At 45.8% G+C, this 26,546-nt stretch overlaps 2 protein-coding genes across 2 annotated transcripts; both read right to left on the reverse strand.

The window, feature by feature from the left end:
• Positions 1–9,651: 9,651 nt before the first annotated feature.
• Positions 9,652–14,127, reverse strand: LOC128399750 (leukotriene B4 receptor 2-like). The gene is made up of 2 exons (XM_053361468.1): positions 13,669–14,127; positions 9,652–11,343 (listed from the first exon to the last, which is right to left on the reverse strand). Coding segments are annotated over exons 1-2 (1,152 nt in total). The 5' UTR covers positions 13,671–14,127; the 3' UTR covers positions 9,652–10,193.
• A 3,919-nt stretch (positions 14,128–18,046) lies between these two features.
• On the reverse strand, positions 18,047–25,982 carry LOC128399761 (uncharacterized). The gene is made up of 6 exons (XM_053361480.1): positions 25,749–25,982; positions 23,603–23,641; positions 22,133–22,429; positions 20,531–20,827; positions 19,389–19,484; positions 18,047–18,397 (listed from the first exon to the last, which is right to left on the reverse strand). The coding sequence occupies exons 1-5, from the start codon at positions 25,777–25,779 to the stop codon at positions 19,396–19,398; spliced, it is 753 nt and encodes a 250-aa protein (XP_053217455.1). The 5' UTR covers positions 25,780–25,982; the 3' UTR covers positions 18,047–18,397; positions 19,389–19,395.
• Between the last annotated feature and the right edge of the window lie 564 nt (positions 25,983–26,546).

Here is a 26,546-nt window from a genome sequence, read left to right on the forward strand (position 1 = left end):
TGCAGAAGTGTCAAAACAATAGGTTTCTTAAGCACAGCAGCTGGTGCAAAGAGTCTGGGAGTTTCCAAATCTAACACATTCTTGAGGGTAGGGCCTTTTAAAGCAACCAGGCCTCTCACCAGGGGCTCCAATTACCTAGACTGATCCTCCCCCTCTTACCAGGTGGGGTTGATGGGAGTTGTAGCATCTTGAGGGCACTAGGTTGGCAAAGGAGGTACCAGTAATATCCCCATTTCTAATGAAGATAGCAGAGCACATTTGCTTTGGCTTCTCACTGTGATATTAGCAATTGAAGAACGGGGGCTATTAGGTGCAAAGTCTCTCTGCCTGTGTTTTGTGAATGCTGTATGGAAAAGCACACGAAACTGACCTTTGAAGAATTTGTAAGTAAACCAGTTTTTAACTTCCCAAACGTGTGGTCTTTTTCTCTGCTAGGGGAAGAGGGGAGTTTTGGCAGGAACTTAGATGGGCATATTTTAAAGATCTAATGGCCTATATTTCCATACTTTGCTGTGCTGCATATTTTGTGATTTTAAATCTCTCCTGGGGTTCTCTCACCTGGATTTTGGCATAGTTTTTTCTTGCCACCAACACCTTTAAGTATATATTATATTCCAGATTACTATGAAGTGCAAACTACATGTGATGTCTTGTTTTTTTACTTATTTAGTTTTGAAAAATAGCTACTTGGGGTCTAAAATTGATCAAAATGGGGGGTGGGGTGGCTTTTCCCTTACCATTCCAATCAGGTGCACACCAAGCCAGTTGTTTTTCTCCCTCCAGAGGAAAAAGCACCCCTTATCCAATACTGTTGCCTCCATTGTGCAGGACAAATTAGAAAGAAAGAAAGAAAGAAAGAAAGAAAGAAAGAAAGAAAGAAAGAAAGAGTAATGCACTCCTCTCCAAGCAGAAACTTCTAATATGAAGTCCCTTGGTAGAGCCAGATGTTGGTGGCAGTGGGGGCACACTGACAACCTTTGTTTGGGAGGTGGGGATTCTAAATCTTCCAGTTAAAGGCACAGCTACAAAGCTAAGCAGTAGAACCTGGCACCTATTGGGTCTGGTAGGGTGGAAGGCACAGAGGCCCCCAATAGGTGGGGCCAGAGTCCATGACAGGCAGGGCCAAGTAATTCCAGTTCTGCCCACATCCTCCTCCCTAAGGGCTTCTATCATGACAACAGTGGGATTAAGGAAGAGGAAGTTGACAACTAGTCCCTGGACTGGGTGTAAATAAGAAAGCAGGCAGGTGAGGGCTGGCTGAGGGCAGTTTGATGCCAACATACAGCTAAAATAATATGAAGTCTGTACCTCACACCAACTGCTCTTTCTCATTCCACTGCAGTCTCTACAGGTTCCAGCAGTGTTACGGGACACGGGTACACCTGTGTGTGTGATTTTGTCAGTCTCTTTCCATGCCCCGGATGTGGAAACGGTTCCCTTTGCAAATTCCTGCCTGTGAGGCAATACATGTATATATTTAGGCCACCCAGATTGTTTCAACGGTGTGAATCTAATTCCTCTTTTTGTCACACAAGCCTTTAGGCAATAAAGATTAGGAAACATTGTCCCTAGAATGACCCAACCTTGAAATCCCTTTGCTGCTTGCAGCACCACAACCCGTTGTCCCTCCAGACGCTTCTACTACAGCACCCCCTGGTGTTGCGTCGGGTCTCTGCCAACAAATACCTGACTCATGGCTGACTCATTTCCTGTTCCCTTGGCAAGAACTCTTGGCAAGAAATTGAATTTTGTTGCGATCCAAGCAGGTTTATTGCCTGTGGAGAATTCTCCTGCTTTCAAGTGACACCAGAATCTGAGAGCCAGACTACAGAAGGCCTTTGAAATCAATGACGGGATCTGCTGACATTTTCATCTTTAGCTTAAAGATGCTGGTGTAATTAGGCAATTTTAGTCTTTGGATCAGGGCTAGAGTCAGCACCTGGTACCTTAGAGCAGCTGCTGGCGGTCCATTTTTGGGGAAGCTTCACCCCTAACTCTTAAGATGGACCTCGACTGAAACTTTTTGTGGTGCTCTGACCAGTGTTGGATGGAGGACTCTAGATGCCATTATAATCCCCCATATTACCACAGTGGCATTATATCGGAGGTCTTGTGAGAATTCATGGTGGGCACTAGACCAAGGTGCTTGGTGATGCTCAGAGCACTAGGACACACTAATAGAAGAGAAGGCCCACAAGAGTGCCCTGAAGAATGTAAGAAGAGCTCATTTAGTCTATCGTCTATTTTATTGCACTTATATCTCACCTTATCTTAAAGGAGCTCAACGTGGTACACATGTTTCTCCCTTTCCACATTTAATCCCCGAGACAACCCTTTGGGATAGGTTAGGCTGAGAGGCAGTGACTGGCCCAAGGTCACCCAGTGAGCTCTGTGGCTGAGTGGGGCTTTGAACCCATTTTTCAGGTCCAAGTCCAGTACTCTAACCACTATACTACACTAATTCTGTTATTTTTTTTAAAAAAAACACAAATTTGATTTGAGTTTACAAAGAGAAATACAAAGATACAAATATATTTTTTTTGGGGGGGGGGTTCAAACTAAAACATGAATCCAGAGGCATAAACGAGAAAGAGAAGAGAGAGGAGAGAAAGGAAAGAGAGAGAAAAAGAGATAAAGAAAAAGGAATTAAAAGAGAGAAAGAGAAAGAGAGAGAGAAAGTGTGTGTGTGGGGGGGGGAGTTAAGAAGCTTAAATAATTTTTGATTCTAAGTTCTGATGGCTGTAATAATGGAATACTGAATGGTTTGGTTTATATAAAATATGCAGGGATTTATGTTATGCAAAATGAACCATGGAAAGAGAAGAAGGGAATTCATTGATATTTTAAGGTTGTTTAAATGAATATTCTAAAATGCAAAACAGAAAAAGTAATAACTTTCCATTCTTCGCCTGTCCACTATATATAAACATTATTCATGGATAGCTCAGTTGGTAGAGAATGGAAGTCTTAATCTTAGGATCATGGGTTGAAGTCCCATGTTGGGCCGGCTGTACTTGAGGGATAATTCCAACAGATTCCACACGAGAAACGCTTATGTCCCTGTGGAGATGGCAGTACCGAATCGGTGGTGCATGCCCTTCTGGCTTGCACTCTTTATAAAGATTTGAGGAATGAGATTATCACCCCTCTTTTATTGTCCATTCCGGGTCGCCCAACCACTGCCACAGTGTCCTTTCTCTTGACATATCAAGATGAGCAGGTGACAGCAAAGGCTGCAAGGTTTTTAGCTTGGGCAATCAGAATAAGATCCGCCATTTGACTACTGATTCAAAACCCTAAAATGTATTATATATAATTGACTTTCTGTTTCTATTCCTTGTATATCGTATTGTTGTTTTATTGCTATGGCCAATGGCTACGCAAATAAAGATTCATTCATTCATTCCCATGTTGGGCAAAAGATTCCTGCATTGTACAGGATTGGACAAGATGACCCCCGTCATCCCTTACAACTTTACTGTTCTACGATTCTGTGATTCATTCATTCCGGTATAACGCCCAGTAAAGGCACAGTGACCTTGTTCTCACACTGGCGCTCCTCACACAGCAGTCATCCAGATGCTTGCGAGGAACCTGCAAGCAGGATGTGAGTGCCATAGTGCCCTCCCCATTTGGGATTCCCAGCTGCTAGTACTAAACTCCAATCTGCCTTCACCAGTGGAGTTAGAATATAGCCATATGCAGCCTTTGTGCATGTACCCACCATGCACACATGGGCTGTGAATGGGACAACACTCCTTCTTGCAAACTCTCACTGATTTCCTCCAAGGCTCTTCTCCAAGCACCAGTTCACCAACTCACATTTGAGACACTCTGCAAGTGCTCTGCCCAGTGAGGCTCGACTCCTTACAGGCGCATTGCTAAAAAGAATGCAAATATTTGATTGTGCCTCATCCCTGCTCGGGATGGGGGAGAAGTCCTATTCAGTTCACATGAGAAAATAAACTTACTAAATTCATACGTTCCAAAGCAAGAGGCAGATCACAAGCCAGTCTTCAAAATTCGCTTTTTTCCTGAATTTTGCAGTGAATGTGCATATATCGGGGCACTGTTGCCCAGAAATGCACAGATTAATGAAAATGACATAAAATCGCATTATCTTTGGGAAAGCTGCTTTGCAGAAATGTGCATACACGTATTGGGCAAAATTGCACATAAAAATGTGTGCATTGTCAGAAATTTGCACTGAACGGTTGGCGAATTAAAAATCAATGAATTGCAAATTGATGCTATAGTGTGGAGAACTGAGCTTCAGACTGCAAAACTTAGAGAAACTGAAATCAACATCTTTGCCCAGGCCTTGTTGCAGCAAGAATGTATTGCTTGTATTTCATCGCTCAGATTTGGAGTAGGGTCGAAATGTAAGGGCCCTAGGTGAAACCAACGAACCCCAAGTAGCTGATCATACATTTCCCTCACCCAACCACATGCTTCTAAAGTAGCCAAGGGAACAGATCCCTCATCAATCTCAAGGGGACCTGCAATGGGAAGAATGGGTAGCATGGAAGCTGAAGGAGTTCTGTAGACAGCATTAGATCAGGCAGACCCTCAGCTCAACGTAAGGCAGTTGCTTAAGCTTTGCTAGAACATGCCAAAGTCCTGTTTCCTACATAAGCCAGCAAGTCACCTAAGGGAAGCCAGAGCATGAAGGGAACCACCCTCTTTTGTCCTCAATAGCTGATATTTACAGATATACTACCTCTGTCCCTGGAGGTTTGCTATATGGCCGTTTAATTGCATGCTCTAGGGACACGGGTGGCGCTGTGGGTTAAACCACAGAGCCTAGGACTTGCCAATCAGAAGATCGGTGGTTCGAATCCCTGCAGCAGGGTGAGCTCCCGTTGCTTGGTCCCTGCTCCTGCCCACCTAGCAGTTCGAAAGCACGTCAAAGTGCAAATAGATAAATAGGTACCGCTTCGGTGGGAAGGTAAATGGCATTTCCGTGCGCTGCTCTGGTTCACCAGAAGTGGCTTAGTCATGCTGGCCACATGACCCGGAAGCTGTATGCCGGCTCCCTCAGCCTGTAAAGCAAGATGAGCGCTGCAACCCCAGAGTCGGTCACGACTGGACCTAATAGTCAGGGGTCCCTTTAACTTTACCTTTTAACTATAGCTTTAAGCTCCTCTATATGCATGTGTGTGTGTGTGTGTTGATGGGATATGAATCTTGACAGGAAAAAATGGGTAACGTTGATGGGCATACCTTCCATAAATGAGTCTATTCCTCTCTTATGAATAATCCCTTTGCAACTGAAGTATGTCTGTTCAAGGTCTTGAGCCCAATAAATTGTGATCTGTGCCGGTTGCAACTGGAAGGTCTGAAGAAATTGAGGCAAACAGTAGGTGGCACCAGAGTCAATGGCAAGCAGAGCCAACTCGTACTAGTTTTATATCCATTCTCCTCCCTGCAGAGTTCTACTTGGGGATCAACGCTGAGACTCAGGAGGAAGAGGCTGACAGCCAGTGTCACCCACTGGGCTGAGCTGGATGTAAATAGGAAGGCAGACAGTGAGGACTGGTTAAGGGCAGATTGAGAATGGTGTAGCAGTACCCATTTCAGTCTAACAAAGCAGCCTCCACTTATTTCAGTTAAAGCTGTCCAAGACATTTTGCTGCCTGAGGCACACTGCAAGGTGACAACCCTCCCTTCCACGTACAGAGGTACCTTGGTTCTTGAACTTAATCCATTCTGGGAGTCCATTCGACTCCTGAAACCGTTCAAAAACCAAGGTGTGGCTTTCAATTGGCTGCAGGAGCTTCCTGCACTCTTGCAGAAGCCAAGCCGAATATTTGGCTTCTGAAAAACGTTCGCAAACCAGAGCAATTACTTCCAGGTTTGCGGCGTTCGGGAGCCAATTTGTTCAGCAGCTAAGCCGTTCAAGTACCAACTGTACAGAAGTTGATCAGACTGACAGCCGAGTCTTACACTGTCAACAGTACCTGTAAGCATCTGCCTCACTCTGCCTAACAGTAGGGCTGACCCCAATTCTAATATCATCCGTATTTTTTTCTCTCTCTCACTCTGCTTACAATACCTGAAATTTTCACTGACGTTTCATTTAAAACAACAACAAATGGGCACATCTCAGGAATTCACAAGAAATCATTCATTTATTATTGCAAACAATCCGACACAAATAAGGATGGACTATTGATGTACTTTGGATTTTTACTCCTCTTCAGCATATGGAAAGGAGGTTTCACATGCAGAATAACTGTTTCAAAAGTCAGACCTGCGACAAAATGTGTGACGTGGAGTGCTGCTGTTCACATCCAAATTCTGATTTCCTCCCGTCCTCCAGTAATCAGCTAGCATTCCATGGCCACTGAGCATGCTTAGTCCTCATCGGACTGATTTTGGAGTTTCCCCACTTGGAGTTTCTGTCCCTAGCCCTTCTGAAAACCTTGGATTGCCCCCTGCTTGTTGGCAATAGCTGCATCTTGGCTGTGCCCATTTGGCTGCAATAGCAATGATGCTCACAACATGAACTTTGGAAATAGAGATGTGTTTGTGTATAGAAGACCCTACTGGATCCTGCTACCTTCAGAAAACAAGAATGAATTCACTGCTCTTAACTTCCAAAAATGGGCACTTGTGCTGCAGGCAGATAGTGAAGGAATGCTATGCAGGTTTTGTCAGAGTGGATCCACAGATCTCTTTCCTTGTGGGCACACCCTAGCCCATTTTAGCTTATTAAAAGATTAGAAATATTACACATCAAGATGGATAACTTGCCCATTTAACATACTATTAGTGAAGACTATTTTAGCAGGCATTTTGAGGAGGCTTTTCTGATTTTATGGTTAATTCTGATCACGGCCTAGGACCCTCGTACCTACGGGACCGCCTCTCCTGGTATGCCCCACGGAGAGCCTCAAGGTCCACAAATAACAACACCCTTGTGGTCCCAGGCCCTAAGGAAGTTAGATTGGCTTCAACCAGAGCCAGGACCTTTTCAACTCTGGCTCCGGCCTGGTGGAACACTCTGCCTCATGAGACCAGGGCCCTGCAGGATCTGATTTCTTTCCGCAGGGCCTGTAAGACAGAGTTGTTCCACCTGGCCTTTGGCTTGGAGCCAATTTGATTCCCTCCCTCCCTCCCTTTCTTTTTTCTTTTCCTTCTCCTCCTGCAATGAGGCTACATTTTAATATTTTAATGTTCCATTATTTTAATGTTGTTTTTTATTTTTGTTTTTAAGTTGTAATCATTCATCTTGTTTTTATTATTGCTTGTAAGCCGCTCTGAGCCCGGCCTTGGCTGGGGAGGGCGGGGTATAAATAAAAAATTATTATTATTATTATTATACAAGAGAAGCAAAGGGAGAGAAACTGTACAAAAAACAACATAACTTACACTGAAATATAAAAAAAACCAGTTCATCCAACCACCTTTGGTTTCCTAAAAAAAAAAAGCTCAACAACAACAACTTGGCAAAATATGGCAACCTTAGTTGAGTCGCTGATTAGACAACACTGATCTCCTTCACACCATAGCAAACTTCAAAAATGTGGGGTCTCCTTTGTCATCTTTGTGACCCCAGCCCCAAGGAGCAAAGAAAGCTTAGAAAGGGGCTTAGAAAGAGAGATGGCTTTAGAATTAAGGAACATCTGGGCTCATCTGAGCTGAGGAATTTATTTCCAGAGCTGAGCTCACATTTCCTTTCTGCGCAAAACCTGTCGTCGATTCCCCACCTGCCCCAAAACTTTCCTCATTTCAGCAGCCTATTCAAGCCTGATTTCATCAGCCAAATTTGGGGATGGGCTGTAGCTAAATGGTGGAGTATATCCTTTGCTTGAAGAAAGTCCAGGCTCCCCAGCTTCTCTTGGTAGGACTGGGAAGAGACTTCTGGTCTGAAATCCCGAGGAGCTGTTGCCAGTCAGTGTAGACAATACTGTTGCCAGTCCAAGGCAGCTTTCTATGTTTCCTGAGGTTCCCAATGATCTGACTCAGTATAAGGCAGCTTCCTATGTTCCCATTTTACTTAAAACTGGTCTGGAAGCTCCAGCTGGTGCAAAATTTCAAGGCTAGACTTAAAAGTTTGCACTGGTTGACCATATGGTAGTGGGCCAAGTTCACGGTTCTTGGAGTAATTTACAAGGCCTTTAGCAATTTGTGTCTACGATACCTCAAGAACCATCTGATACTTTACATGCCTCCCTGATCACGGAGATGTTGGAGGGAGTTGTTTTTAGCAACCCCTCTCCCCCATGGCTCTGCATTCAGCATTGTGCATCCATTTCTGCAGAACTTCCTCCTGACTGACAGGCCCCTTCCCTTAGTGAAGCATTTAGTGAAGACTATTTTAGCAGGCATTTTGAGGAGGCTTTTCTGATTTTATGGTTAATTCTGATCAATCTTGTATGTTTCCTAACCCTGTTGCAAAAGCCACAGTGCTCATGCGGTGGGGGTGTAAGAAATCTAGGGAATATTGAGGGAAATAAAAAGGATGCTAAGGATGTCATCCCCCCAAAAAAACCCCCAGAGATGTTCCTTTTGGGTCTAATAGAGGGTGAGATACCTAAGAACGTATTAAATCTTTTTCTTTAAGCAACCGCTGTGGCCAGAATAGCCTATGCACAAATGTGGAAGGACAAAAACAGTCCAATAAAATATGATTGGCAGAATAAGTTAATAGAACACGTGGAGTAAGCGAGGCTGACTGCAAATGTAAGAAACCAGGATGAACATACCATAAGAGAGGAGTAGGAAAACTTTGGGGAATATTTAAAGAATTATAACAGTTACATAAATCTCCAAGTAGGACTGGATATAGGAACAGCAGCTAAATCAATTAGAAGGTGTAGAAAAATATGTAGCACAACTAAGAATAAAAAGGAACCCATGGAAGGGTGTGTGGGGAAGTGGAATAATGTAGAAGGATAAGGAAGAATATTGTGAAATGGATGTACCAATTCACTGTCAAAGCACAAATAAAATGGAAAAGGGAGCAAAGGCCACAGTGCTAAGTGGTGTATTAACTCTTGTAATAATAGAATGATAATGATAATTTGGAATAAGAAAGGCTGTTGCTATTGCTAAACAAATGGGACTCAGAAAACCTTGTTGATCTACAGCAAACCTCCCAGCAGTTCTTCACCTACATTTCCCCCACTTCTATACTATTGCCCTCCAACATTTCCAGAATAGAAGTTGTACTTAATTTAAGAACTGAGAGGTGTAGCTCTTCCCTGTCTCTAATCCCTCAGGTGTAGATTATTTATTGAGGAGGGAGACACTCTGTATATGCCCAGAGTCACCCTTTGTTTTATAAGTTTCACATCTTGCCCTGAAGGCGAAAATATATATATGGGTTAAACCACAGAGCCTAGGGCTTGCCGATCAGAAGGTCGGCGGTTCGAATCCCTACGATGGGGTGAGTGCCCATTGTTTGGTCCCAGCTGCTGCCAACCTAGCAGTTGGAAGGCACGGGAAGGTAAACAGTGTTTCCGTGCATTGCTCTGGTTCGCCAGAAGTGGCTTAGTCATGCTGGCCACATGACCCGGAAGCTGTACGCCAGCTCCCTCGGCAAATAAGGTGAGATGAGAGCCGGAACCCCAGAGTCGGTCACGACTCTGGACCTAATGGTCAGGGTTCCCTTTACCTTTACCTTTATATATATATGACTAAGCTTAGTGCACTGAGTATCAGATTAAACCTGACTTGGGTTGAAGGAACAATAGCTGTGGAAGTCATTTAACAGCTTTGTAGTGTGGACATGGTCTCAATGAGTTTCCCTGAAGCCAAGTTTCCAAAAAAAGAGTAGCTAAGACAGCCAGGCCTAGCAGATGGAGATGGCTCAGCAGTAGAGGACATGCTTTGTGTAAAGAAGGTCCTAGGTTGAATGCTGAGCATCTCTCAGCCAGGCTGGGGAAACACACTGCTTTAGACCCCAGGGAGCTTCTGCTAGTCACTGAGCTACTGGTCTTCAACTGGTGGGTCAGGCCCCATTAGTGGGTTGTGGCTCGATCCAAGATGGATCACACCAGGAGCACTCCCACCATGCAAATTTATGGCAAAAGGTGAAGAAACGGGTCCCCCAATGCATGTTTGCATTATAAGTTGATCCTGAGTCTGAAAATGTTGAAGATACCTGGTGTAAACAATACTGAGCTGGCAGGACTGACTCATAAAGCATAAATTACATCTTGTGTTGAAACCTGGCATGATTCAGTCTAGGAGTGTCTGTATCCGAGCTGCTCTCTTGTGCCACCAAGACCCGGCCCTCCGTCTTGGTCCTTGTCCAGTCCGTCACAACTCTCCAGGGGCTGCTGGTCCATGCCCATGGCAGCTCCTGCCACCACCACCAAGTCTTTGGCCAGGTTTTTGTGGGACTGGGATCTTCTGCCGAGCCCATCGGATGCCCCCTCAAAGAACTGGGCGATGAAGTTGGCCCCTGAGGTCTTGATAAGGTTCCCAGCCACGAAGACATAGAGCACAGGGTTGATGCTGCTGCTGAGGAATGCCAAGGCTGTGGCACCTGCCCTGCCACTCTTCCAAGCCTGCCCCAGTCGTTCCGCTGTCCGCCCTGATGACAGGTTAGAAGCTACCTGGAGCACGTTGACGATGTGGTAGGGTACCCAGAGGACAGCAAAGCAGATGACAATGGCGACAATGAGCTTCTCGGTCCGAGCCCCCTGTCTCCGCTTCACTCCCCTTAGGCGGATCAAAACGGCAGAATAGCAGCTGACGATGATGGTGAAGGGTATCACAAAGGCCACCACGGTTTCCAAGGTGAAGTGGAAGATGGTCAGGCTCGGCCTGGGGTGGCAGGGCTCACAGATGTACCTCCCTGAGGGATCCTTGACTACTTGTCGGAAAAGGAGGGCCGGGATGGATAACAAAATGGCCGCCACCCAAATCCCTGACAGGATCTTGACCACCAAGTGCTTCTTGCGAATGGCTTGGGAGAAGTAGGGCTGGTTGACTGCGAGACACCGGTCCACGCTCATGAGGGTGATGATGAATATGCTGGCAAACATGTTGATGCAGCACAGGTAGTAGACCCCTTTGCAAACTGCTAGGCTGAATAGCCAGTTCTTGAAGATGAGGAAGGTGATGAAGAAAGGAGTGAGGAGAAGCACGACCCCATCGGCCACTGCCAAATTAACGACTAGGAGGCAGGTGACTGAGCGGTGGCTCGGCTTCATCTTCCAGAGGATACTCCAAATGACAAAGAGGTTTCCGGGCAGCCCGATAAGGGCAGCCAGGAGTAGGAAGACAATGCCAGTCACACTGGAGGTCGGGGAAGACAGGAGGGTGCTGTTTCCAGAGGTGTGGGTGCAGTTGTTGGTGGCACCACTGGAAAGAGGGGCTGGGGACTCCCTGTCAGGAAGGAAGAAGAAGAAAAGCTTGAGCCAGGAGGAACGGAACTGCGCCTTAACCCCTGTCAACCTTGGATGCCACAAATTGCAATCTATTTTGCTCACAGCCATCTCGTGCTTTATCTGCGTCTCTCTTTCCTGCTGTGGTCTATTACACTCCATGAAATTGATACTGTAAGCTCACTGGGGCAGGGGCCTCTCTCTTTTATGTATGCACTATAACTTTCAAAATGTTTTGCTTATTGAGTATATTTGTATGGCTTACAGTGCAGAGTCCCTGGTTCCTTTAGGAAGAAGGGCATGATGACGACAATTATAATATTAATAATATTAATGTTAGCCTATGATGAGGGGACGCGGGTGGCGCTGTGGGTTAAACCACAGAGCCTAGGACTTGCCGATCAGAAGGTCGGCGGTTCGAATCCCGTGACAGGGTGAGCTCCCGTTGCTCAGTCCCTGCTCCTGCCAACCTAGCAGTTCGAAAGCACGTCAAAGTGCAAGTAGATAAATAGGTACCACTCCGGCGGGAAGGTAAACGGCGTTTCCGTGCACTGCTCTGGTTCGCCAGAAGCGGCTTAGTCATGCTGGCCACATGACCCGGAAGCTGTACGTCGGCTCCCTCGGCCAATAAAGCGAGATGAGCGCCTCAACCCTAGAGTCGGCCATGACTGGACCTAATGGTCAGGGGTCCCTTTACCTTTACCTATGAAGTGATGTTTTTACTACTCCATCAATAGGGAAGAGTGACAACTAGAGGAAAGTGTTCCTGTCCTGAGGAGATTGCAAACTGGAATTCGCCAAAGCTGGGGCAACAGAAGGAAGGGAGGAAGATGATCTAAGCAACTGCCAGTGAAGCTTCAGAATCAGGGGTAATGATTTGGTGTGTGTGTGTGTGTGTGTGTGTGTGTATGTATGTTAGAGAAGGCCAATTGTATTCTCCTCCCTCCCTCTTATCCACGGGTCTCTGTGCCTGAGCTGACTGGCTGTGGAGGATGGAGCTGAACTGCTTCTCTCCCTGCCAATTTTTTTCATTGACTTTGTGGGTGCCTGGCCTCCACAATTATATTATTGTGGGTACCCAAACACCCACAGCTCCCTTATGCTCCTATCCCTCCCTTGGTTCTGTCTCCTTCCTTTCAGCTGTGTCCTAGCCTTGCATTTTATTCTGTTTATGGTATTATACCACACAACGGCTCCCACCCTCTAGGCAACATGGTCCACCCCTTTCACCTGCACCACTGTCCTTGGTCCCGTTTCTTGGCCACACCCTATGTAAGAACATAAGAACGATCAGGGACCACAGAGTCCAGCATCTTCCCTCTCCCAACATTGGCCTGGCATATGTCTTATGGAAGCCACCAAGCAGGGCAGGAAGACAACAGCCCTCCCTCACGGTTGGATCCCAGGCACTGTTATTCAGCTGCAGCCGAACATGGAAGCTCCATTTAACCATCAAGGCTAATAATACCAATGGACAAACCTATCCTCCATTAATTTGCACCATCCCCATTTCAAAGCCCCCTGAAGTTGCGGCCCAGTGTCACTCTATTCTGTGGCAGCAACTTCCATTCAAAAGTCATCATTTGAAAAAGTTTTCTCCTGCCTTTCCTGAATCTCCTGCCAAACAATGTCAGTTGATTCCCAAGCTCCCCAATTTCTACTGCAGAGAGAGAAAGAGAGAGAGAACAAGAGTGTGCCTCTCTCTAACCACATTCCCCCAGAGGGTGCAAAATATTTTTTAAAAACCTCCCTCATGTTTTCCCTCCCCTAGTGGCTTTCAGTCTTCCCTCAAGGGCAAGATGTTCTACCACCACATTCCCTAATCATTTGAGTTGCCCTTTTCTGTCCCTTTTCCAGTTTTATGATATCCATTTTATCATCAGCTGACCCCAACTATAGACAGGTTTCCAAGTGTGGCTTCCCCATGGATTTGTACGAGGGCATTATCATCCTGGGCAGCTTAACTTTCAACCCCTTTTCCTGATAATGCCTGGAATTTTCCACTGGAATTTTCCAGAGTGGTGCACTGTTTCTGTTCCTTTATTTTGACAACAACCACCATGCAGAATACGCAAAACAATATTTTGTCTTGTGTAGCTCAGAAAGAAAGAGTTGTGGGTGTGTTTTTTTCCCCTGGCATCCTTCTCACACATTACCCCACATACTTCCAAACCCTCAACCTTAATTTCGGTCTATCCCAGATCTGGGCTACTTCCTACCCACTTCATCTTCCCCAAACTTCCAACCTGAACTATCGCAATGTGGTCTTCTTCTGGATCTGCTTATGGTTCTTCGCCCTGACTGAACCTGCAATGCAATGACTTACATGGGTGAGTTGGTCTCTGACTGGAGCCCAGCGAAGCTTCTCTTGCTCTGTCTGCCTCCGTCTTTCCTTCACATCCTTTCCCTGGGCTGCGAATTATCTCCTTCTCCCAGAGCTTCTGAGCTGCTGCTTCTATTGCCGCTTTGCACGTCCAGACTGGAAGCTGGAATGAGGTTGAGTAATGGAAGAGGAGGGAGTGGCAGCAGGACTTGCCTTCTGCACACAACCCCCCCCCTCTTCACTAGATCTCCAAGTTGGGACTTGCTGGCACTGAGGAAGACCACACCCAAATACATTTGTGCCAAGAGGACCCTGGTTTTCTCCATGTGTTTCTTCCCTTACTCTCTCCCCCCTGCCTTCTGGCCCCTCTGCCATCCTTTTCTCCTTGTCTCATCCTTTCATTCAGAGAAATCCGCCTGGACGTTGCTTAAAAAGGAAGCAGCTAGATGGCACGAGGCTGGCTGCGGAGCGCAGATAATGGAACCCACAAAGCCTCTCGAGGAAGAAAACCTCACATTAGGCAACAACAGCTCCTCTCGCAATTTTTGTTTCTGCAGGGGGAGTGGCAGAAACATCCTAGAATGGCTGATTCTTGTAATTTACCTACATAATCTCTCTTCCCCCTGTGCCCAACAAATAGGAAGGCAGGAAGCTGCCTTATAACTCAGTCCACACCTAGCTCAGTAATGTCTACACAGACTGGCAGTGACTCTCCAGGTGCTTTCCAATCCCTTACCGGACAGGGATGCAAAGCGTATGCTCTTACCACTGAGCTACAGCCCCTTTCCTGCTTAAAGCTCATTCTGTTTGATGCTAAGTTCTTGGCCTACCCTTTCTGAAATGAAGTGTGCTGGTTTGGTGGAAGTTACCCGCTCTGGTCTGGGAGTGCCTAAAGGGTTCCCTTTGAGCTAGGTCTTCCGCTCAGGCGCCAATTCTCTTTCCAAGTTTTCAAATATCTAATTTTAAAAAGGTGAGGGGGGGAATCAAAGAGGTGCATACATAAAGTACCTTTAGCTTACAGAAAAACAATAACCCATTGGGAAAACCCCATAGTAGGACTGCAAGCTGCACCTCTTGATTTTCCAGCTGCCATGACCAGTGAAAGAAACTGAGCCTTTGGGGGGGGGTGAGCCAGCAGAATAGTTTTCTATTTTTACATTTTGCATTGAATTTGGTAAGGTTTCTAGCATGAAAAGTGTGTGTGTTTCTCCGCCAGCAAAAGGGGTAGCAAAACAAGACGACTTCTGCTCAGTGCTAGGCCTGTGCTGTGCCGTGCGGTTCATATCAAAGGTCCATTGAATCCAGTATCCTTTTCCCAATAGTGGACACTCAGACACCGCTGCAAAGCTCACCAGCCAGGCATGAAGGAGATACCCACCCATTGTTGCTTGTCCTTTGCCCCCAGCATCTGGTAGTCTGAGGTATACTGCTTATGAACATGGAAGTTCCATTTAGTTGCCTGTATCTGTTTCAAATGTGCTACTTATTGCATTTATATTTTTAAGGAGGATGCTTCTGTATGTGTGTGTGTGTTTGTTTATATAAAGGTAAAGGACCCCCAGATGGTTAAGTCCAGTCAAAGCTGACTATGGGGTGCTGCACTTATCTCACTTTCAGGCCGAGGGAGCTGGTATTTGTCCACATACAGTTTTCTGGCTCATGTGGCCAGCATGACTTAACCGCTTCTGGCACAACAGAACACGGTGACGGAAACCAGAGCACACGGAAACACCGTTTACCTTCCCACTGCAGCGGTACCTATTTATCTACTTGTACTGGTGTGCTTTTGAACTGCTAGGTTGGCAGGAGCTGGGACAGAGCAACGGGAACTCACTCCATTGTGCAGATTCGAACTGCCGACCTTCTGATCGGCAAGCCAAAATGGCTCAGTGGTTTAGACCACAGCACCACCCGCGTCCTATGTTTATATAATGTTTTTAAAGATGATACCATTATGTATTTGTTTTAATCAGGCTGTGGATTTTAGTTGTGCTTTTTTCTAGTTTTCTTTGTATATCACTCAGAAATATTTTGATCAAGTGGGTTAGTGATTTCCCCCCAAATAAATACATTTACACCTCAAGCCTCATCAACCATTGGTAGCACTCTCCCCTGTATCAACTCTCCTTTATGTGGGCAACCAGCTGGTAAGATGACTGCCTTCTCTTCTCTGCCCTCCCTCCCTCCACCAATCCTGATTGCATCCTGCTCTGTTTGTTATGCAATACAATTTGCATTAGTGAAATCGGAGAGATGACTGTAAGGCGTGACCTTGGATGGGGATTCTTTTTCTGCTTCATCATGGCTCTAGTCACACTCTTGAGACACGGCTGGTTCCAGTGTCACTGTCTATCCCTGTCTCAGAAAAAGGACTGTGAGCTGTCCGTCTGCATGCTGGCCAAAATATCACAGGGTTGAAAGGCAAAAGGGTGCATTGGAGGTCATCCCCCCTCCAGCAACTTCTCCTTTAAGGCAGGTAGATCCATCTGCCACCCGCTCAACATACACCACCCAGATGGTCAAGCCGTGTATTATTTTCCTCCCCCCTTCTGTGATCTTAGCTCTCAGTGGTGGTGGTGGACCTAGCTAAATGTGGCTATGCCATTGGTGATGGAGGGAACCCAGAACCTTCAGCAAAACAGGAGTGAACTCCTCCCAAGATGTACTTTCTCTACAATATGCTGAAAGCTGTCTGTTTCACTTTTGTATGGGCATCTGAAAGTGAAGCTGGGTCAAAGTTCCCTCTCCCTTCTTTTGGAGGACACTTCAAGTGTACAGTGGTACTTTGGTACTTGAACGGCTTGGCTCCTGAACAAATTGGCTCCCAAACTCCGCACACCCGGAAGTAAATATTCTGGTTTGCAAACGTTTCTTGGAAGCCGAACTTCCGATGTGGCTTCTGCTTGAGTGCAGGAAGCTCCTCCAGCTCCTGCAGCCAAACTGGAAGCTGCATCTTGGTTTTTGAACAGTTTTGGGAGTCGAACAGACTCCAGGAACAGATTCAGTTTGAGAACCAAGGTACCACTGTATATGTGTGTGGCAACTTTTGGCAATGCCAGCAAATTTCAGGTATTTTCATTTTACCTTAAATACATGGTGGCCAAAGCTGTTTTCTCCTCCTCCTCCTCCTCCTCCTCCTCCTCCTCCTCCTCCTCCTCCTCCTCCTTTTCCTTCACTAGACAAACAAAACAAAACCTGGCTGCGGCTTGAAGGCCACATTCCTGGGAAAGAATGCCCTCGGGAATGATGCTGAGTCACACATCAAGTCCTAGGAATGTGGACAGAGCAGTCAAACTGCCACTTGAACTGACCCGGTCCTACCGTTGGACACAAATAGGTGGCCAATTCAGATGGCAGGTCTGTGGGGCAGCACCGACAGTACCCCCAGAGACGTCATCCATTTCTCTCTGTTGTCACACAGCTGGACCTGGGCTTCATATTCTGGCATGCTTTTAGAGTTGAATTCATATTCAACTTCCAGTGTGGCTAGTGTCAGACTAGGACCTGGGAGATCAGGGTTCGAATCCAGCTAGGCAATGAAGCGTGACCCTTGGGCCAGACACATTCTCCCAGCTAAGTCTATTGCACACATTTGTGGTGAGAAACATTTATGTCTCCTTGAGCTCCTTGTAGGGAAGGTGGGATATAAATGAAAAAATAAAATATAAAAAACTATCGCCAGTCAGCTACTGGAGACGGAGGCGCCATCTTATCCTTCGCCTCAATCAGCCAAATGTCTTGGGTCGGCCCTGCATTTGAAATAGTGCTGTGGCTTTTTAAATAATTGTTTTTAAGAAAGATGGACTGCATGTTTAAGCTAAGTCAAGAAAAAAAGTGGGGAGGTATTTGCCTACCTCAAAGGTTAATTCAGTCACAGAGAGGCATTCTCTACCCCATGTCGTTCTGTGACAGTACTGAAACAGCTGGTTTAAACACTGTGACTCAGCATTAGCTGAAGTCCATGACTCAGAATAGACCCATTTCAATGAAGGAACATGACCAATGTAAGCCCATTGAATTAAATGGGTCTAATCTGAGCATTCCTTTGTTGGAGACAACTTTCCACACATGACTTGGTGGCCAGCATTGCAAGTCATACAGTGGCCCAGAGCAGTTTCTCTCTTAGGCACAGACCAGCCTTGGCTTGTGGAGGATTTGCAGGGGCAGAGAGGAACCCAAATAGGAATCCTGACAAAAGTGTGGGACATCTGTGTGTTTACACTCTTTCACCCACCTTGTGATGGGAAGGAGTTAAAAACTGGATCACCAGTGGCAGCCAGGAATGTATCTCTGATTGTGGAATACAAACTGTATTTATTAGCCTGCAGATTTAGAAATAATTGATTAAAAAGAAGGGTTTGATTGAAAGAGAGCATGCTAGTTTCCCATAACAAAGCTCAAAATCTATTTTAATTGAAACTACTGTGGTGCTGTTGATTTTTCCTTTCTCACTCTTTTTAAACAGAATATTAAAATTGTTTTGCTCAAGTTAATGGAATCGGTAATATGTGTTTACAAATGTAATAATGTCGTAAAATGAAACACCATCAAAACAATCTCTTTTCATGATGGGAGGATCCAGGTGTTCCCTCTGTGAAATGTGATTTGTGGGGGAGGCGAGTTCATTTGATGAATGAAGCAATATATCGCAATCTGATTGAAGAGAAGCTGATAAGGGTAGAACTGCAATCAGCCAGGCAAAGGGGCTATTTCAGTCCTCTGCAGAGGAGACCTGAAAATGATTTTTAAAAATAGCAAATGATGAGAGACTTTCCTGGATGATAACATCAGAGCAAAAATTCAACCCAGGAAGACCCTTTCCTTCCCCGACTCCAAATCCCGTGACATTTGCAGTGGAATGAGTTCAGAATCGGACCAATTCAGACAGATTTTGACAACACACAGTAGGAAAAATAATAACTTGAAGCTAGAGAGAGAGGGGGGCTAGTTTGGAGCCTGTGGTTTTCCGGCTACAGCCAAACCTTGGATCCCGAACACCTCCATTTTGGAATGGTTTGGCTCCCAAACGCCAAAAACCCGAAAGTAAATGCTCTGGCTTTTGAACATTTTTTGGAAGCCGAACGTCTGACGCAGCTTCTGCTTGAGTGTAGGAAGCTCCTGCAACCAATTGGAAGCCGTGCCTCAGTTGTCGAACATTTTGGAAGCCGTATGGGGTTCTGGAATGGATTATGTTTGACAACTGAGGTTTGACTGTATTACTGGGTTTCATCAGCCCTAACTGGCCATACTGGCTGGGGGTTGGTGACAAAGTTCAACTAGATCTGGAGGGATTCCAGGTTCCTCACACCTGGTTCAGGGCTCTCCGCATCAAGACCGCCTCGCTGAAATGGCCCAGGAAATGAAGAGGCGGCCACGGGAGACGAGACAATGCCACATTGTATCCTTCCTATCAGATAACAATCTGGCTCCTATGTTCTGAAGCAACTGTTCCAGACACCTGGAAGCCAGAGTGCATTTTCCAGACTCAGTAGCACGTGCTACAGTGATATAATCTGGAAGTTACGAAGATCTGAATGACTGTTGCCATGTATGCGTGTGTGTGTTTGGACTGGGGTGGCAGTGACGCCATTCTCTCCCCCGCCCACCCCAACCATAAAAAATGTTTTGGGCCACACCTGTCCCAAAGTACTCTTCCTAAAGTGGGGGGGGGGGAGGAAATCCTTTAATCCATGGGGATTTTCTGCAGAAAGTGCATTACTTACCTGTGGTTTAAAAACAATAGTGGGAGATGAGGAAGATGAAGCTGTTGATGGTGAAGAAGGACCCGCCAATAGCCAACATCCGTTCCCATCTGGTGCCTAAGTAGACAAGCGGAAAAAGAACTGTTGGCTACAGAGTACAATGAAAAGTTGCCACATTTTGCTGAGTAGGTCGGGTGCCATTTTTTCAGAATCAGATAAGGCTTTGTAATTCCGGTTTGGGCCTCAGAATGCCTATTAGTCATTTTGGCAGACTCCTATCAGTGAGATTGTTATCGAATTGCCCTGTGTGATTCATTGTTCCTATCTAATCCTGATCTCAAAACTTGAGAATTACATGAGCATGAGAGATAGTATTACGCATGCTATCCCCAAAGACTGCCTGAGAAATTCAAGCAGCAGAAGGGAAGTGTTTATGAGGAATTACGATTCGGTAGGAGCTACTCCTTCCTCCTGGATGGAACATGGTCACCTGCTCTGCTCCTGGGTCTGATCTGGGGAGGGTAGATTGTTTTTTGGGAGGCCGAAACCACCACTGACATAAGTAAGGGAGGAGGGTAAATGCCTTATATGAATATGAATATTATTATTTCTCTGTGTAGCAAAAGCCATTATGAAAAAATACAGAAAACAAATGCATTACAAAGAATAAAATACACTGCACAGTTAAAATAACCATTAAAGGCAGGCATTCTGTCAGATAAGATTTTGCTCCCCTGAAGAATTTAGCTTACCCGTCCCACAAACTTTTCTCCTTATAACTGCCACCCTAAATGCAAAACAAGCACTTTTTCAGAAGTGTAGGGGCACCTGTCCCCTAATAATCATAATATTAGGGGCACCTGTCCCCTAATAATAAACAGCTAATCAGACACCTCTCACCTGGGATATTTAAATTTTTGAACAAGGCTGCTCTTAAATCCTTGTAGATTGGGCAAACTACATTATAAGAGCTGCAACTTTAGGAGCGTTTGCTTAAGCTTGTTTTCCCCTTCTCCCTCCCACTCTCCCCCCCTTTAAATAGGTAAGCCTGGGGGCAGGGTGGGTATTAATACTGTCCCCCCTGCCTGCCAAGCAGCTCTGGGAGAGCTTTTTTGGCAAAGGGGTGTAAATGCCATAAATAAACAAACAAACCCAAAGATTACCTGGTCCAACAACAGTGACAGGGTTACTCTTCTTCGAAATAACTTTCCGTCCAGAAAGATGCACTATGTATCCACACCTGAAGAGTCCCACATTCTTGAGCTTCATGATGCTCATGTTGTAGATGTAGATGTTGCCGTATGAAGCCACAGCTGAGATGCTAATCCAGTCGCCATAAAACTGGAACTCCTTGAGATTCTTCGTTTCAGGTGGAGCTGAGCACACAAGGCTGACCGAATCTCCCAGGTTGTATTTGATGAGGTTGGGGTTCAAAGAGAGAGTGGGGGCTTCCGGGGCTTCTGGGAAAGAAAGATAAACACTCAGGGTTGAGATTCCTTTATGTAACAGAGCCAGCAGCTATACTAACTCCTCTATCCTGAAATATGCTTGCAATGGTTGGTTGGGAAGAGAGAAATTGAGAGAGGATGCAGATTCAGATGTCTGTTTTTAGGTTAATTTTTGACAAGGTGAAAGAATGCAAAGGATGGGGAAGAAATCTGATCCAGTTGCATTTTCTGAAACCATATGCACACCCTTTGAAATTTGCAATGCATTTCTGCAGCCAGATAATCCATCTACATTCAGTTAATGGCTTGCACAAAAACAGGCCTCTCAAATAACTTTACAGACAGGGAGCTGTCAAAACAAGCATGGTAAAGGGACCCCTGACCATTATGTCCAATCGTGGCCGAATCTGGGGTTGTGGCGCTCATCTCACTTTATTGGCCGAGGGAGCCGGCGTACAGCTTCCGGGTCATGTGGCCAGCATGACTAAGCCGCTTCTGGCGAACCACAGCAGCGCACGGAAACGCCGTTTACCTTCCTGCTGGAGGGGTACCTATTTATCTACTTGCACTTTGATGTGCTTTCGAACTGCTAGGTTGGCAGGAGCTGGGACCAAGCAACGGGAGCTCACCCCATCGCGGGGATTCAAACCACTGACCTTCTGATTGGCAAGTCCTAGGCTCTGTGGTTTAACCCACAGCGCCACCCGTGTCCCTAAAACAAGCATAGAGACTGCATAAATTGGTATTTTCTGCTACCTGGTGTGGTTAGGATTTGCTGCTGTAGTTCAGGAAGTTCTGGCCAGGTTCTGCTGATCAGAGTTAATGCAATGGCTATAGCAGAGCATCCAGGCTGGCCCAAGACAATTTGGCACCTGAGGCAAACCACAAAATGGTGTCCATTTCCCTAGCCCTAGTGAAGATCTACACAGGGAACAAGGATGGGAACAGCACCTCCTATTCACCAAGAGACCGCTGTAGAGTTGGCATTGGGAGGCAACAGCCAAGTAGGGGGCAGATCCAGCCCGCAAGGAGCACACCACAGCTGTCATTGTGGAGGCAGCAGTGGCTGACACATTCTTGGGAGGCCAGATCTGCTGCCCCTGTAGATTCTGCTGTCTGAGGGAGTCACCTCACATTGCCTCATGGGTAAGCTAGCCCTACAGAGCACCACCTCTGAATATAGGTTGAATCTACCATGCAGATCCAAAACTTTCCCTAGAACTGCTTCCCTGATGAAAGTAGAAGTCAGAAACTAATATATGCCCCAAGGGGTTTTCTGGCACAGAACCACTGATGTCCTAGGGACTAGAAACCTACCCTTCACTTGTAGAGAGATGGGGTTGCTTCGGGCAGATGTGACCTCTGTGTCAGCTTTCCCCATCCAGGAACCACAGCTGTAATTTCCCGTGTTGTTCGTTTCAGCCCTAAAAACCAGTCTGCCCTTTTGATAAGGGTCGGCAGCCATTTTGAGAATCTGTTGCCCATCCTGATTGAAGAACCTGTATCCCTCCACTGTCTCGTTTGGGGAAGCTGAGCATATGAGCACAACCCTCTCGCCTTCAAAGTATTTGGGATAATTTGGCTGTACCGAGAGTTTGGGGGGTTGGAGAGCCCCTGGAAGAAAAGCATAGGGATCTCAGTGGCAGGCACAGAAGGGGAACCTGAAATGAATTATCACAGTGTGGGGTGCTCTGTTTTAGCCTTGTTCTCTTCCAAGTTACTCCACCCCACCCCCACATGCTTCTAAAAAATTCTGCAAACCATGAGATTTAGACCAGATCCCTTACAGAATGCTCCATTCCATTTCTCCCCCTCATGCTATTCCTGAAATATTTTATTATACTTCTGCAAACGTGAGGTTCCCCCAATGCCTGCTGGTAACTTCCCTTTTCTGCCCTGATGGTATCGTTTTTGCTATATTAGGACCCACACGTGGAGAGTGAGATCAGTGTCAGCATATAGAATTCTGTTACGATACATAAGCCGTCCTGGGAATTAGAAGCTTTCTACAGTCTCTTCATGGAAAGTTGGAGCAACATTGCACAAAAATGAGGAGGAAGACTGAGGTGGTGGGATTCAGGACTGTACCACTTCAGACTACAGGTGCAGACAGTCATATTTTGGAATATCCCCTATAAGCACTCGCTGAATGTACTCATCCAGGATACAAGAGGGAAAACCGTGGTAAACCAATTGAGCATACACCACACTTTTCCTCACCTCACCACAACCTTGTAAAGTAGGTCAGGCTGAGAGTTAGTGCATACCCCACAACATTTCTCCAATGAAAATAGGGACATCCTAAGGAAAAGTGGGACATTCCAGGATCAAATCAGAAACCAGGACGGCTTCTCTGAATCAGAGACATATCTGGAAAATAGGGACATTTGGAGGGTCTGTTAGTGATTGGCCCAACATCACACACTGAGCTTCATGGCTGGAGAAGGAATTTGAACCGGGATACCACAAGTCCTACTCCAGGGGTCGGTGGAAAACTTTCTGGCATCACAGGCCAGATTTTTATCAGTATCGGCCTTGTGGGTCAAATTTGACAAGTGGAATTTGATTTTCCTCACAGTGTGATTTCTGCAACAAAAATGTCAAAATTTGCTACTTTTATGCTGTATGATCAGCAGAGGATAATGGAAGTTGTAGTCTAAAACAGCTGGAGGGCACCAGGTTGGGGAAGTTGGCTCTAAGAGTTGAACAAAAGGAAAGTGTTCTTCTCTAGAGACACTCCTGTCTTCTCCACATCAACAACTCATTGTGGAGATGTTGGAATGTTACCTGCAGATGATGCTGGCTGCAGAACAACATGCAGGAAAACTGAAAGAGACAAATAAAAAGGAGGGATGAGGCATGTTAAATAGGCCTGGAAGTTTGAACTGATTTGATCTAAAGATTATTTGCATGTTATATTTATCTCAAGGGAGCACATGTAAGGTTCATTGGTTGGCTCCCATCCAAGCACTGACCAGACTCTCAGACCTGCATAGCTTCAGGAAGGCTGCGGCATCAAATCCCTATGCATTATTCAGCCCCCATAAAACAAAACTATGTTGTCAACATTACGGGGAAAAATATAATTATGGTGAAGAGCATAATATGAACAAAAATCACGTTCTTGAAATAAGTACAAAACACATCACAAATCAGTAGGTCTGATAAATTAAATGTTAAGTATGCTGGATCACCCTCAGTCCCCCAGGAAAGATGGATGAGTTTTGATGATGCTGGAGGTGTCTGCCTGATGTTTTCTGGCACTTCGAAAGAGCAGGTGCTTCCACACTCAGATGCCCTTTTCTCAGCGCATGTAAGATGAACCTCGTGAGCATAAGGCTCTACTAAGAGGGCCTCTCCAATGGATTGAAGTGACTGGACATAACACAGGAAATGGTCCGACTGAGAAGTTCAACTTTGCAGGCATTGGTTGCACCATATGGGCTATGGTGTTATGAATTAAATAGTGTTAAAGCGCATACCCGAGTCTTATCCACCAAGGCAATCCTTACACGCTTTTGCTCTGATGTTCCTAAGAAGAAGAGACCTCTAGCCAGGCTCTCGATTTTCTTTAGGAGGGATGAGCAAAGCTCCCACAGCGCCCCCTTATGGACTCTCTGCCTCCTCCTGTATGGGAAGAGGGTGTCTCTCAGTGGGCTCTCTTCCTCTCACTGCCCAAATAAATCACTGCTGCCCATTCCAGTTGTCTCTGAGCCTCATCCACATTAGAACCCAGAAGGAAAAGCACAAGGCAGGTGGGAGGTACTGCTGTCAATCCCTCACTGTTGTTGTTGCTTGCTTGTACAGAGATAGTGGGTGAAGGCTGACAGTGATAGCAAGGCAGAGGAGGACCAGGTATGCTGAGCCCTAGAGAATGTCAAGTGTAGCCCCCCCTTTCTTTCTCTGTGTGTTTATTATTCTGACAGAAAGGCCAAAGAGGGTAGAAATAACAGACTTGTATATTTGCATACACACCATGACATAGTCCAGGATGAGAGATGACCATTTGTGGTTACTAGCTGCTTTTCATTACTCAGCTGTTAAGTTCTGCTTCACACATTTCCACATCTGTTTCTAGCTCCCCGCCCAAAAAAAATCCTCATGAAATTTCAGCAGTATTTTAGTTTCTCTTAATATGCAGCATTTTCTGTATCCAATATGCCTTTTTGTGGAAAACGGTTTTCAATAATATGATGCATTTTGCACGATTCCCCCCTCCATGTATATTTTTATATACATGCATTCATAAGAATGCTTACACGCATACTGCACACATGTACTTTTCCACGCGTAGCTTGGCTGCAGAACTGTGCTGCAAAATTTGGAAAATGTGAATTTTGAAGGACGGTTGCATTTCTGTTTCGTGTCTTGTTTGGGAACATGTGAATTAGGTTGGTTCACCTATTAACATGAACTGAATTTAAATTCTCAGCTATCGCTAGTGAGGATGCAACTGAGAAGTCTGTTTGCCCACCTTGGGTGGCCTGGCACTGTATCTCATTTGTGAACTGGCCTCTAGCAGGCTGGATCATCCTCCTGCTGCCATAATGGTCAATTTAGGGAACAGGAATTTAGGGGGTGTTCCGCTGGGCGCAGTGCCAACTGGCCAGTAGTGGCACTTGGCGCCATGCCCAGGGAAAGCTTAAATACCTGCAGGGCCATGATATTGTGCACACACACCACTTGAATGGCAATGCCCATCAACTTGGGAGGTGGCCCCCTCAAATATTTTGTTGGGGGGGTCCAAGGACCCCTCACCTCCAAGGAGTTGGCTCCTATGGGTCACAGCGTGTTCTCGGCAATTGCTAGCCCTGAAGCCAGTTAAAAAATTTATCAAGATGATTCTTTTATGATGGATCAAAGCAGGAATTAAAACCCAGGAGAAAGGAGTGGTAGAAGAGGAGTTTGGGGGAGAAAGAAAGTAGCAACATACCTAGCATGGGAACCAGAAGAATAACCTCCATGTTGAGAAGGATCTCTCTCCACCTGGATAGCACCTCCTTGGAAACTTGGTATCGCCAGTTTTTATATCACCTTCCTCTCCAAGGCAGACCCTTAAAGTGTCTTTACAGGAGGGCGGAGGAACATCAGTGAAGCCCATATTTGCATAATCGCCCAGAGGGGAAATGCAGTCATTATTGGGGAAAGAGCCATTGGACTGAGGGACTTTGCTGCCTAAAATAGAAAATGGAAATAGGTCTGGCCAGACTAGAGGAGTCAGCACTTGACCTGCTAACTGCGTTGATAATTCCTGTTTTGTTCCTGTGCTCAACACATGCTCTGCTCCAGCCAGCAAAAATGCAGAGAGAAGAGGTTTTGTTGCAGGAGAGAATTGGAGCCAGTGGAGGCTGGTGCATTGGGGCAAATGGGTCACTGCCCCACCAAACTTACCTTACTGTTAGCCACGCTCCACCTGCCTGCTGCCTTAGTTCCAATCAATCCAGTGGGAGATCCATTTTTGATAGAGGACTAACTCAGTCTGACACTTCCAAACTTGCTTGTTTCAGTCCAGAACACAACCCCCAGTCAGATGACACATTTTTTTCAGATTTTTCTTGAGTGAGTGTGTGTGTATAGCAGACAATAGTGAGACAGACAACGTAGTGTTTGGTGGAAAGTGAACTTCTGCAGAGTGCTAGCAGCACTGAGTGTGATGAAGACAGGGCATTACTTTTTAAACTTTTTCATACACAATGAAAAAGGGGAGTGAAGAGTGGATCACCAAATAGCA

Source organism: Podarcis raffonei, chromosome 13, assembly GCF_027172205.1.
Source record: "Podarcis raffonei isolate rPodRaf1 chromosome 13, rPodRaf1.pri, whole genome shotgun sequence".
NCBI classification, from domain to species: domain Eukaryota; kingdom Metazoa; phylum Chordata; class Lepidosauria; order Squamata; family Lacertidae; genus Podarcis; species Podarcis raffonei.

What these genes read in the sequence shown, in the direction of transcription:
- LOC128399761 (XM_053361480.1), bottom strand. Translation starts at nt 25,779, where the DNA reads ATGGAGGTTATTCTTCTGGTTCCCATGCTAG. An exon ending in TCTTCTGGTTCCCATGCTAG is followed by an intron (nt 23,642 to 25,748) that starts GTATGTTGCTAC and finishes TGTCTCTTTCAG; the next exon opens with TTTTCCTGCATGTTGTTCTG. An exon ending in GCAGCCAGCATCATCTGCAG is followed by an intron (nt 22,430 to 23,602) that starts GTAACATTCCAA and finishes CTTTTCTTCCAG; the next exon opens with GGGCTCTCCAACCCCCCAAA.